This window comes from Archocentrus centrarchus, chromosome 20 (genome assembly GCF_007364275.1).
Source record: "Archocentrus centrarchus isolate MPI-CPG fArcCen1 chromosome 20, fArcCen1, whole genome shotgun sequence".
Taxonomy (NCBI): domain Eukaryota; kingdom Metazoa; phylum Chordata; class Actinopteri; order Cichliformes; family Cichlidae; genus Archocentrus; species Archocentrus centrarchus.
The window spans coordinates 21,996,842-22,009,097 of record NC_044365.1 but is presented as its reverse complement, the minus strand read 5'-3'; the positions used below and the strand labels follow the sequence as shown (position 1 = coordinate 22,009,097).

At 42.1% G+C, this 12,256-nt stretch overlaps 1 protein-coding gene across 5 annotated transcripts in view; it reads left to right on the top strand.

The window, feature by feature from the left end:
- Positions 1-12,256, top strand: part of smarcd3b (SWI/SNF related BAF chromatin remodeling complex subunit D3b) — a 57,712-nt gene that overhangs the window by 31,562 nt on the left and 13,894 nt on the right. For 2 of the 5 annotated variants that reach the window (XM_030756686.1, XM_030756688.1), the window contains exons 3-6: positions 5,263-5,352; positions 8,679-8,721; positions 11,426-11,548; positions 11,715-11,840. In XM_030756686.1, the coding sequence (XP_030612546.1) occupies positions 5,263-5,352; positions 8,679-8,721; positions 11,426-11,548; positions 11,715-11,840 (382 nt within the window). The remainder of the gene's footprint in view (positions 1-5,262; positions 5,353-8,678; positions 8,722-11,425; positions 11,549-11,714; positions 11,841-12,256) is intronic. The other 3 variants (XM_030756687.1, XM_030756690.1, XM_030756689.1) reach the window with 3 other exon arrangements.

Below are 12,256 nucleotides of genomic sequence, written 5' to 3'. Positions count from 1 at the left end.
GCACTTTTGTTGCCTTTGAAATGGTTTCTTTAAACTCAGGGACCATTCACAGTCAGCTGCTGTTTTCAAAGAAACTTCGGTGCGTCAAGACGGTGATAAAATGGAGTCAGTCTGCTATCATTTTGCAAGTGAATAGTGTCAAGTTGGCAATTACATGCAATCTGGTTTTGATAACACGGCAATTAATTGTGAGAAATCACTGAAAATCTCAAATCTGTTACTGTATACATACACAGAAATCATAAATTTGAAACTGAAATTCAGAAATTTCTCCACAAATAGTTACATAGTTGCTGCACGATGACAATTTAATGGCAGAATGACAGAGGCGCTCTGGAACCTTCCTTTTATAAAGAGAATATAACCAGAATACAACCAGTTGGCAACCAGCTGAGTTGAGTCCCATGTTGCAAAGACACATGTTGCAGATAAATTTTGCGCATGGGGACAGACTGGCTCGGGCTGATTACAGCGTGATGGTAATCTTTAGTTTAGCATGCTAGCATTTGCTAATTAGCACTAAAATACAGCAGAGTTAAGTGTATAAATGCAGTCGCTCTAGATAATTAAGTGGGGGACATACCTTCATGCTATAGAGCTGCAACGGTAGTGCCACTAACCAAACAAAACGCCAAGTAACTGCTAATTCCAACATCATGAAACTGAGGATTTGCTTGTTTTCTCTTCATTGTCGTAGTAAATTGAAAACCTTTGGTTTTTGGACTGTTGCTCAGACATTAAACAGGTGATTTCTTAGCTGTTTTTTTTTTTTTTTTTGCACTGACATAATTAAAAAACCCTGACCCTGAACAGCGAGGTATCTCCAATGTATTCGTCTGCATCTCCTAAAATCCTTCAAATCCAGTCTCAAAAATCCCATTGATGACAAGTGAAACCATGACCTTTGTGTGTGTGTCTGTGTGTGTGTGTGTGTTTTCTGCTTCCATTTGATTTTGTTTCCTTCTCTCTCGCTGCTCGCCTCGTTTTGCATCCTTTGCCTCACTCACTGCTGTATACATCCACTCTCACCATCACAGTCATTGCCATGACTGAATGTTTGCTCTCAGTTCGACCTCTAGCTGTCTTCAGCGTCTTTGTAGTGTAAATTTCTACCATCGCATAAACGCGGCGTCCTCACAGCTGTCTGCAGACGTTCAGACTCTGGTAGTCTCTTTGGCTCATCATTACACTGTCTACTATCAAACCCTCACACACGCACAGCTTTGCAGATGTGGGATACGTAACATTGCAGGCTTACTTTGACATTCACACATAGGTCACTTTTACATTAATGTTCCTCGTGGCTTCGTGCACACATACCCACAGCGATGGAGACAGTGATGGAGAGACAGGACAGGATGTCAAGTGTTTTAGGAGAATTAACGTGCATAACATGCATTCATGTCAAAAGTAATGCAAACTCCAACCAGACTCGACCAAGTAAGATTCCCATCACAACTTTTGCAGCAAAGTGATTAGAGATGGGTGATTCAAGCAAAAATACTACTTGATATTCACTGAGAACTAGCATGAACTATTATTCTGGTGAATCTTGCACTTGCACATTTTTTGTTTATTTTGCAGAACTTTTTGATGGCTTTTCACATTCCTCCTATTTGTGCAGTAGCATGCACGCAGTATTTGTGCAGTAGCAAGTTCGCCATCTGCTAACTGAGATGTTCTTACTCTATTTTTGTTGTTTAATGGCAGTTTGCATATAGCTTTGAGGTGCCTTACCACCTTCTGGTAAAAAACGAACGGCAACCTTCAGGGCTGAAAAAGTGCAGTTCCTCTAGTGGCCGCTTGAGGCTGGCTCCACAAGCAAGTAAATCCCCATTTAAAAGCATTAAACAGCATGTTTACAGACTGGTGCAGAAAAGAGTACCAGTCTGTCAACATGCTACAACTGTAGTGGAAGCGCATAGCTCTTTTCACACTTGAACTTGAGAATCTTGTCTACACATTGCTTGTAGTTGCCCTTTCACATATGTAGCAGGCAACAGGAAATTGTTCACGTCAGGCACGTACTCACTACTGGAAATACTTTTAGGTTAGGCTAACAGTGGGAGTCAGGCGAAGCTTGAAGGAGGCAGTAGATGATACACATCAGCACACACAATCTTTCACTGTAAATTCTCCAAACAATTACCTGCTCTGCTCAGCTACTCACCGAGGAGGGCAGGCCACCAGGGTGTGTCTAGAGGGGGGTTTGGGGGGGCACCTGCTTTTATGCTGCTATATTTTGTGCTCGATACTTTTTTTAAAAAAAAGCTTTAGATACTTATTAGTTTGCAGATTAATTCTGTTATTATAGATAAAGCTACTGATCACAAATAAAGTGATATACACAAGCTAAAGAGCAAGAGCAAGCTAAATAGGACAGCAACCTCCTTGCATCTACAAAAAAATAAAAATAAATCAGTGGCAGCCTGGTGATTGTATTGAATTTTTTTTCATATTCTGCAACTGATTGCAATTTGTGGTGACTAAAGGGCTGACTAAAGCTTGCACACTCGCAACCACTTTTGATCGCAATTTGATTGCACAGGTTGCCTGGCAACCTGTCTCTAGACAGTTGTGGTCCGACTTGGACCGACTGCAATCACTCTCAGACAGGTAGACAGTGTTGGTTTGCTTGACAATCTCATTTTGCAGCAAAACCCCCCCAAATTTTATCTTATTGGATAAAACTGATACTGATAAAGTTTAACTTTGAGGACATAATTTGCTGTGTTCTTGGTCCCCCTTGTGCCACCCCATTTAAAAAAAACAAAATCCCAGAAACGCCCCTGCTGGCTTCATGCAGTCGCGTAATGTCATGTCAGACTGATTCAGACCTTTGCGTTCTTACACACAGCTCATCAAAATAACATTTCTAGAAAAGTTCAGGGCTGTATGCACCCACACACGCACGTGTTCCCAGAGTAGCTTCATGTCTATAAGGAGACGAATGTGTGGAAGATTTGGTCATTAGAAAGGCGATCAATATTCATATTCAGTGGACCTCTGTTTCATTCTCTTGCTACGTGCTGCACGATTGATCCACTTACAATTAAGCAGGCTTGTCGAACAGGTCAGGGGAAATGTTGCACTGCGCCGGGGCCTCAACCCCCACAGCAGCCAAGCTGGCTGTGGAGGCTGTGATCAATGGTGCAGGGTGACCTGTCCAGGTGTCTTTGTCTCTTTTGCTCCCTGTTGCTCTGTCTGCGTGTGCGTCCTCTGGCAAACAAGCTAACGGTCCAGCTCCTCCATCCTGCTTAGACTCCATGCTGCTGCTGCCAGCTGAGGGCAGGCCACCTGTGTTTGCGATGTCATTGAGACCTTATGGTCCCAGCTACACATGCTCTGCAGAGCTAACGCTGTCCTGCTGTAAATGCTTTGCATTAAATGGTACAAACACTCAACTCTGATGATGTATTTTCATTGTACTAGGTAAAATTTAATTGGTGGTCTCTGTCATAGGCTGTCTATAAAATAAATAAGTAAACGGATGTAGCTTCCAGGTCTTAAAATGTCAAGTCAAAGCAGAGGCACCTTAAACCTGGATTCATTCTTCATGCTAGCTTCACTGGAAAGCTCACTCAAATCTGTGACCTCCAAACACACTTTCATAATGAGTTTGTGGCCTCATCGCTAGTTGAGTATGATCTCCAGTCGAGTCAGCATCTGGCTTCAAAACACCAAAGTGTCCAGGGTGATGGCGGTTGGGTTGCGGCGTCAAAATTTTGCAAGCCAATGCCATCTTTTATATACAGTATGTAGTCTGTATATTAAGAGTATAGGGTGAGAAGTGTACAGAATCTCACATTTGACCATTGTGAGCACTGAAATGGAGCACACATAAGCATGAAACTAAATGATTTGAGGCAGAACAACAGGCCAGCAAGCAGGTTGGTTGGGGTGGATGGGATACAGAGGACAGCAGAAATATAGGCTTGCATCCCACAGACAACATTAGCAACATTTTTTCATAATTTAAATGAATAAAAACACTATGTAAATGGCATGTGTTTGATTCCAAAACATTACAAATAAGTGAAGCTTGTTGGAGGATAAACTTTTCTAAGCTAAATTTTTTTTTTAAAGACAAACAGTAACCTATGGCTTGCCTATTCTCTCACAAAGGCGAAACATCTCTTTTATTGTACCACAATTGGAAAAAATCTGTGAGTTTGCTAGCAACAAATGTTTAGCATATTGTAATATGATGTAATATAAAAGTGGCTGGCAACCACTGCTTGGACCATTGCCTCATAAATAGGCTCAAACCTCATTCTGGATTTAATATTCCATCTTAAAGCAGCACAAAGATGAAGAACTACATCATCTCTCTACAGCCTCTGAATGAATGACAGCTTCCAGTTGATTTCAGAGTGTTGCACCTCAAACTCCACCCCAGGAGAATTTAAACCACTGCAGGCAGCCTGAAAATACAAGATTTAAAGATTACATGCCGTGTTCCTCCTCTGGCTTTGCCTCTTTGTTCTTCAGACCCCAGCTTTATCCACACCCTGCTATATTTTGGTTAGTTTTTTTTTTCTTTCTCAATTTTATCTCTTATTTCCCCTGAGTGCCACATTACTTATAAACCCCTGAACCTTGGTTTTTGCTATTAATTTTGGTCCTTGAAGTAAAAACTTTCCTCCCTGCTCATAACGCACGGTTACCTTGGACACTTCAGGTTGCTTAGGAGGATTGTGAGGGTTTTGTGCAGCAGTAAAACAACCTCAGCTGAGTCTTCTGGTCAGGAGCTAGTTTTCTGGCTGTGGAAATGACAAAGGGTTTATGATTTTATGTTTGAAGTGTACACGATGTCTCATTACTGTATATGCACCATAGAGCCATCCTGAGCTGAACCAAAGAGGTAAACACCACACGCTGCTTGTCTGTTCCCATTGTGTTCATTATCAGTGTATTGTCTGTCTTTTGTGTGAAGCATGATTGTTTTGGCTCACTGAGAAACTTTGTTGGATGAGTGTGTCCCTCAGACGAGCAGGACGCCTCCCAGGTCCTCCTCTGCTGCACTTTGTGCATGCACGGGCACAGTTACATGCCCATCCCCAGTGCCTGCCCTTGTCTGAGCTTTAGAGTTTGCACCTACTAACAGACCCTTGAACTTCACACACACATCCAACACATACACACACACACACACACACACACACAGAATCACCAGGTGTTTCCCCTCTTACTTGCTGCCACTGAGTGTGTGTCTCGCCACAAGTCTAATCGGACAACCTTCGAATCCTCACCAATTCTTAGGAAGCCAGTCGGATTCCCCGGAGCCAATGAGATGCCGGCGAGGCAGATGGACATGAGAGAGCCCCAATCAGATCCCACGCTCGGATCAAAGTAGGATTTTATTCTGCTGCATGTCCGTTTTCTTTCGTTTGATGACTCTGGCCTATTTTTTTGCCTTTCACCTGAGCCCAGCACTTCCTGAATGAGAAAACAAACGTAGACGTCCTAGAAGCTGACTCCTAAGATGTAGTGGTGCATGCTTTGGGCTGGAGCATGGCATGATGGGGACAGTTTTGTGCAGCTAGAGCAGAAAAATAAATAGAATAGATATTCAGTCTTAAACCATTTTAAGAGAGTGTAAAATGGCGGATTGTTTTGTGTTTTTTTTTTTTTTTTTTCCTTTTCATTGCACTCCCGGATCCTTCAATTCTCCTTGCAGCAGGCTTGTTTCAGTAGTTGGCATGCTGATGTAACATACTGCTTCACAAACCGTTGCAGTGCACTGTGACAGAAGAATTCTCTACACTGCAAAAAAAAAAACCTTTTCTAGATACAAAAAAATAAACTATAATCTAGAGAAATTTCCACCTTCAGACAGGGCTGAGCAATAACACAAAATATACTGTAGCGTTTATACCTGTTAAAGCTGTAATTGTTTTACGTGGTTATGGAAAGGTGCCATTTATCAGCTTGTCCTTTGATTTTTCATGTGATCAGTTAATTAATTTATTTGTTTTTTCTGTTTGTTTGTTTGTTTTCTAAAATGTGGACATCATCACAGGGTAAACCTATCAGCCACAACATTAAAATCACTGACAGTCAAACCCACGGTGGCCACTCCCTGATGAATCCCAGCAGCAAACACTGCAGCTCTAACCCACTGTCGATAATCCAGTGGGTTAGAGCTGATTTAGCTGCCCACACAACACTGGGCAGGTGGCTTTAATGTTGTGGCTGATCAGTGTATGTTGATATCACAGTGTAAATTATTTTAATCCACGTCCGCCACCCTTACTGTCAAATAGGAGATCATAATAGGTAAAACTCAGAAGCGCAGAAATCAGTGCAGGTCTAAAATGAAACGTTGTTTGGACACTTTGGGAAATATGTTCATTTCCTTTCTTGCACAGAGTAAAATGAGAAGATCGGTACCACTGAAATTAATATTAGTCCACAGTCAGGAGATGGAGAGAGAGAGAGAGAGAACACAGTTTAATAGAGTTTTGCATATTTTCAGAATTTGTAGGTAGGAGGCAGGTTTTTGATTTGTAATCTGCTTGTGGTCCAAGTTTTGTTAACCAGTAGACTTCAGCAGCATGCCGGTAAATCAAGAAAGTGAATTAGTGCCTGAAATGCAGACTGGAAACTCTGAAGATTTTTTTCAGAGTTTTCTTGAATTTGTCTGCATTTGTAAGCAATGACTGCGACACAGAACAGGAACTCTCTGGATATTCTGGCTGGGTTTTTTAAAAAAAAAAAATAACTTCAGTATATTTAATGAAGCTGTGCAAAATTTTACCTTCATACTATGAAGAATTTTTGTAGTTACAGGCCCCGATTTGGTGCTTTTTAATTCACCTTATTTTTGAGCGCATAACCCCCTTAAATGCAGGTTGGATAAACAGGAAATCATCAGAGGTGGAAAAACACACTATTGTGACACAATTTCACCCACTTCCAGAGTGCGCAGAGGAAGTTGGGAAGAAGAGCTTCAGCAACACTGTACAATACAACTGTATTATTGACTGAAGCCTTTTGACTTGTGGCTGCTGATCCTGCGTCGGTCAGGCAGTAAAGTCGTGAAAATTCTTCTGACACAGAAGGAATCACGATTGGAAGTGTCAAACTGTAGGTGAAAAAGGAGCTCTTTTGTATGCTGTAACTTGTTTTGATCGGCCACCCGTCCCATATGTGCACTCTGAGGTTTTCTCCAATAAAATGATGGGAAAACAGATTAAACATCCAGGCTACCAACGCTTGTTTCCGTTACTCTTATGTTTAGACTTCATATTAGTGCAGTCTTGCTGTGTGTTTATTATAAAAAAAAAATTAATTCAGATAAAAAGCAATATTTTGGCTTTAGTTAATGTAAAATTAATTCGGTTGCAGGTTTTAAATGAGCTTAAATGTGTGTATTTTCCTGTAATTATGAAGTTATGAAGAATCAAAAATGCTTGAAAAAAGGCAACATTTCAACATGGCCATATGCACTTTGAAGGCCTGTAAATACAAAAAGCAGCTGATTATGGGGGGGGGGGGTCAGTCGGACTCAAATAATACCACAGTATGGTTAATTAGTGAGCCTTATCTGTTTGTGTTCTTCGTTATGCAAAGCCTGGCTGTCTGTATTTAATAGTGTTATCCAGCTTCTAATATAACTCTTAGCAAGAAAGCAAATGGGAATACTTTCCAAAATGTTGAGCTTAAAATATAAATAAAGATGCTTTAAATCACTCTTTTAATTCAGCTCAGTTTAGTTAATATCCTAAAACAGGATTACAAATAATCTAATCGCCCAGAGGATGTAACAACCACAAGGCAAGATTATTTATTATCTTTAATGAGAGAAGTAAGTCAAAATCATCCATCCTCATGAGACGAGTTTTCATATTGCTCTTTTTGCAGTGTAGTGCCATCTTGTTGTTTTTAGTCTGTGTCCTCCTGCAGGCACCAATGACAGAGCACTTGCATGAATTTACATGGGGAGATGATTAAATATTTAAGGAAATCTGTGAAAAAAAAAGGGGAGGAAGGATAAGGAAGCTGTAGTGTTGGTTTTGTAATCAGCATCACCTGGAAAGAAAGTTCTGACAAAGGCACCAACTTGGCACAGATGTTCTTATTGTTCTTAGCCTCGTCTTGGTAAGTAAAATATATGAAGTGTGTTCACACTGCTGGGAATTAATGAATCAAATGAGCTGCACACGCGCATACATCCTCCTTGGTGAAAATCCTGAAAAGTCGTGAATTCCTAAAACCTCCTGAGCACACGTTCTGTCACCATCCGAGTCCTGCGGCGGCAGCCTCATTGATTCTGCAGGTGTGTGTGTGTGTGTGTGTGTGTGTGTGTGTGTGTGTGTGTGTGTGCGCGTGTGTGCGCGCGTGCGCAGTGAATACATGTCAGGGAAGAGATGTGAGATGTGACACTTTTTTGGCTGTTAGAGGCACTCGCTCTCCAGGTGTACCGCTGCATTTCAGGGAACACACAAACCAACAATACACACACACACACACACACACACACACACACACACACACACACACACACACACACACACACACACACACACACACACACACACACAGCTGGGACGCTGGGGTGCTGGATATGGCCCAGCATTTTAGCAGATGGCCTGGGTGCTACGCTATCAGTCACCATAGTAACATGCTCTCTTTTTCCTCTTTCTCCCTGTCTTTCTCTCCCTCTCTCTCTCTAGTGCTAAGAGAAGGAAAATGGCAGACAAGATTCTTCCGCAAAGGGTGAGGCTGCATATTTTTACCTTTGTTGCTGTGTGTTTTTCACTGTGTGTGTTTTCATCTTTTGTGCGCTGCACAGAAAAAATCCTGCTCGGTTTTTGATGTCTGGGGTTCTTGGGAGGCGCAGAGGGCCAGGTGATTATTTGTTATTTCCAAATAAGATGAGAGAGGAAGAGAGGGAGCGATCAGAAGGTTTTGGGGCTTTTTTTAGGGTTTCATTCTGCTGTTTGGACAGTGGATCATTGATTTTTATTTTTTTTTAATCGGGATAGTCAGCGGGATATGGAAGAGACGCAACCACAAGTAAAACCGAAGGAGGCAGCAGAATCACCATGCTGCTACAGGTGAGAGTCTGTGCGGGCTGTGATTTTCATCCCGTGGTCTCAGTTTTCGGCCCCGTGCCACGCCGTCAGCTCACCACGTCCTGGCCAGCACACAGAAGGCTTTCACGCTGGGACTGTAGAGGTCTGGAGACTGAAAGCGCCTGGGCTCAGGTCTTATCCCCAGACAGTGAGATAGCTGCAGGCATGGCTGGGGCGCCACTCCACAATAATGAGTCAGGCACGGGGAATGTCTGCCACACTCCTCCATCAGCTCAGCACCTCAGCCCGGTGAAAGGGAGTGAGATGGAGATAGAGAAGGAATGAGAAGCAACAATGAAGGCAGCCTTTTAGAAAGAAACATGAACGAAGAGGGAGGGAGGAACTGTAGGAGGATGTGTGCAGTTTGGTGAGCGGCAGCCCTTGATGCTGTGAGGACTTTCGTCGGTATGGTAATGCCCGAGACTCCTGGCTGGTTGGCTGCACGGCCTGCATCTAATTTGGATTCCCTGGTGTCACGGGGCTGGTGTGATGAACTGTGCAGCAGTGGTGGAGTGCATTTGAGAAAGTTGTGCTTCATTTGAATATTTCACTGTCATGCCACGCCACCCTTCAAATCCAAAGGAGAGTAATGAACTTCAGCTTCAGTTACTTTGCAAAATTAGGATTTTTTTGCTTAGAAAACATAAGAAGTACTCTTAAAAAGGCTTTCATATAAATTAAACTACCAACAGTATCTCCAAGTACCATGTACATTTTTAGCTATTTTATACCAAAAATCCCCACGGTACACAGTCCTTTTAAAATTCTTTTAATGATTTTAAAATTCAGACAGTTAGTAAATTTGGTTCTGTGTATGCAAAGCCACATTTGCCCTATGACACACTACACCGTGTCTTTATTTATTTAACACAAACTAAGTCAAAATTCAGAAAAAGTGTGAAAAATTAAGTACACTCTTTCAGCCAGGTGCTGTCAAACAAATGCACTTGATTAACTGATAATCAGCAAATGTGGCCTCTACCATAAAAACAGACGTTTTGGCAGTTTGCTGGTTTGGTGCATTCAGGTGTGTGTTAACACAATGCGAATGAGAAAACAGATCAGCAGTGATCTTAAAGAAGGAAATGTTGCTGCCCATCAATGTGGGAGGGGTAATAAACAACAAACAATTGAAGAAGATGGCAGCACGGCTTAGGTTTGCAAAGTTGCATCTGAACAAACCACAAGACATCTGGAGCGATGTCCTTTGAACCGATGAGACCAAAGTGGAGAAGTTTAGTGGATGTTTGGGGAAAGCCAACCACTGCAGATCAGATCAGCACGGTGGTGGAGGGGTGATGATTTGGGCTTGTTTTGCAGCCACAGGACCCGGGCACCTCACAGTCATTGAGTCAACCATGAACTCCTCTGTATATCAAAGTATTCTAGAGTCAAATAGAGGCAACAGGTAAAGCTTGAAGACAATGATCCCAAGCACAACAGCAAATATACAACAGAATGGCTCAAAGAAAAAAGAATCAAGGTGTTGCAATGGCCCAGTCAAAGTCCAGACCTCAGCTTGAGTGAAATGCAGTGGTGGACCTTAAGAGAGCTGTGCATGAACAAATGCCCACAAACCTCAATGAACTGAGTTTTAAAGAGTGGACCAACACTCAACCACAATGATGTGACACACTGATAAAGTCATACGAAAAAACAGTTGGTGCTAAAAGTGGTTCTGCAAGCTACCGAGTCATGGGGTGGACTTAGTTTTACACACACTGCTGCTGCATTTTCTGCTTAATTTGTGTTAAATAAATATTAACACAGTGTAATATGTCATGTGTTGTTCATCTGAGGTTGTATTTGCTTAATGGTAAGGACCAGATGATGTTTTGCTTTATTGTGTCCTGATACTTAAACCCTTAAACCATTAGCTTAATTAGTTTCATTGTGTTAGATGGCAGCTACACTGGCATTAGCGCTAAATGAACTGAATCCATTAGCTAACTAGCTTCAGTGCTTTTTCATAATCTGGCAGCTTTATTTCTTTCCCACCTGTTCTCATCTTCATCTGTGAATTTATCACTTTATATGTTACAGTGTAGTGTTGATTTATGTTAGCAGTTAGCTATATTTGCTGCAGACCTCCTTTAAAGTCCACATTTAGAGGTTGTTTTTTTCCTCCAACCTCAAACCTGCTTAAAGGTTAAAATACAGGATGCTGGGTGTAAGGGGCTAAAGTAGGCAGTAGACCCCCTACCAGCACTCACGCCAGAATAGACAGCCTGTCTCTTTAGCTCTTTAGTGCTATTTAGATATGCAAAGAAAATCTTACTACTTAAGATAGTGAAACACTGTCTGACCTAAAGATTTTAATCTAAGCTTGTCCTCCGTCTGAGCAGATCCGTGAGCTGGTCCCAGAATCTCAGGCCTACATGGACCTGCTGGCATTTGAGCGCAAGCTGGACCAGACCATCATGCGGAAACGTGTGGACATCCAGGAGGCCCTGAAGAGGCCGATGAAGGTATCAAAAGGACTCAGGAGAAGCAGGAAAATGTTGTTTAAAGCTCATTTTGCGGGTCAGGGGTCGTTAGCTAAGATTTAAACTGGGCCAGACCGGCTTCACTGTGGGGTTTCAGCCTGGTGAGATTTCTCTTTAAACTGTGCTTTTTGTTGTGCTATTGTGTCAGCAGCAGAAACGTAAACTGAGGCTCTACATTTCCAACACCTTCAACCCTGCCAGACCTGACGCAGATGACTCCGATGGCAGCATTGCGTCATGGGAACTGCGAGTAGAGGGGAAGTTGCTGGATGATGTGAGTTTATTTGTTTTATTTATACTCATGCTTGGGTTTTATTTTAATACAGTCATTTTTTTAAAAAAAAGAAAAATAAGTCAATACTGAGCTGCTGCCGCTGCGCGGAGATGAATTCAGCGTGAGTCAAATAATTGCTTGTCCTCTAAAATAACAGATTAAAGTGTGCCGCTCTTTGATCTCGGATATGCTCTGGGTCATCTTCGGCCTGGTGATGATGCACTCAAATGATTTCGGACAGAAACGTATCGCCTGGCTCAGAATATAAAATGAACGACTGATGTTGAGAAGAGCGTCTTGAGGGATTGCAAGCGTCTTAAAAGCAGAAGGATTTTATATTTTTCTTGTGCCGTGAGCTTAACTGCAAAAAGCTCTGATGTTCTCAGAGCAGCGGCACAAAACATTTAGGTTTCACA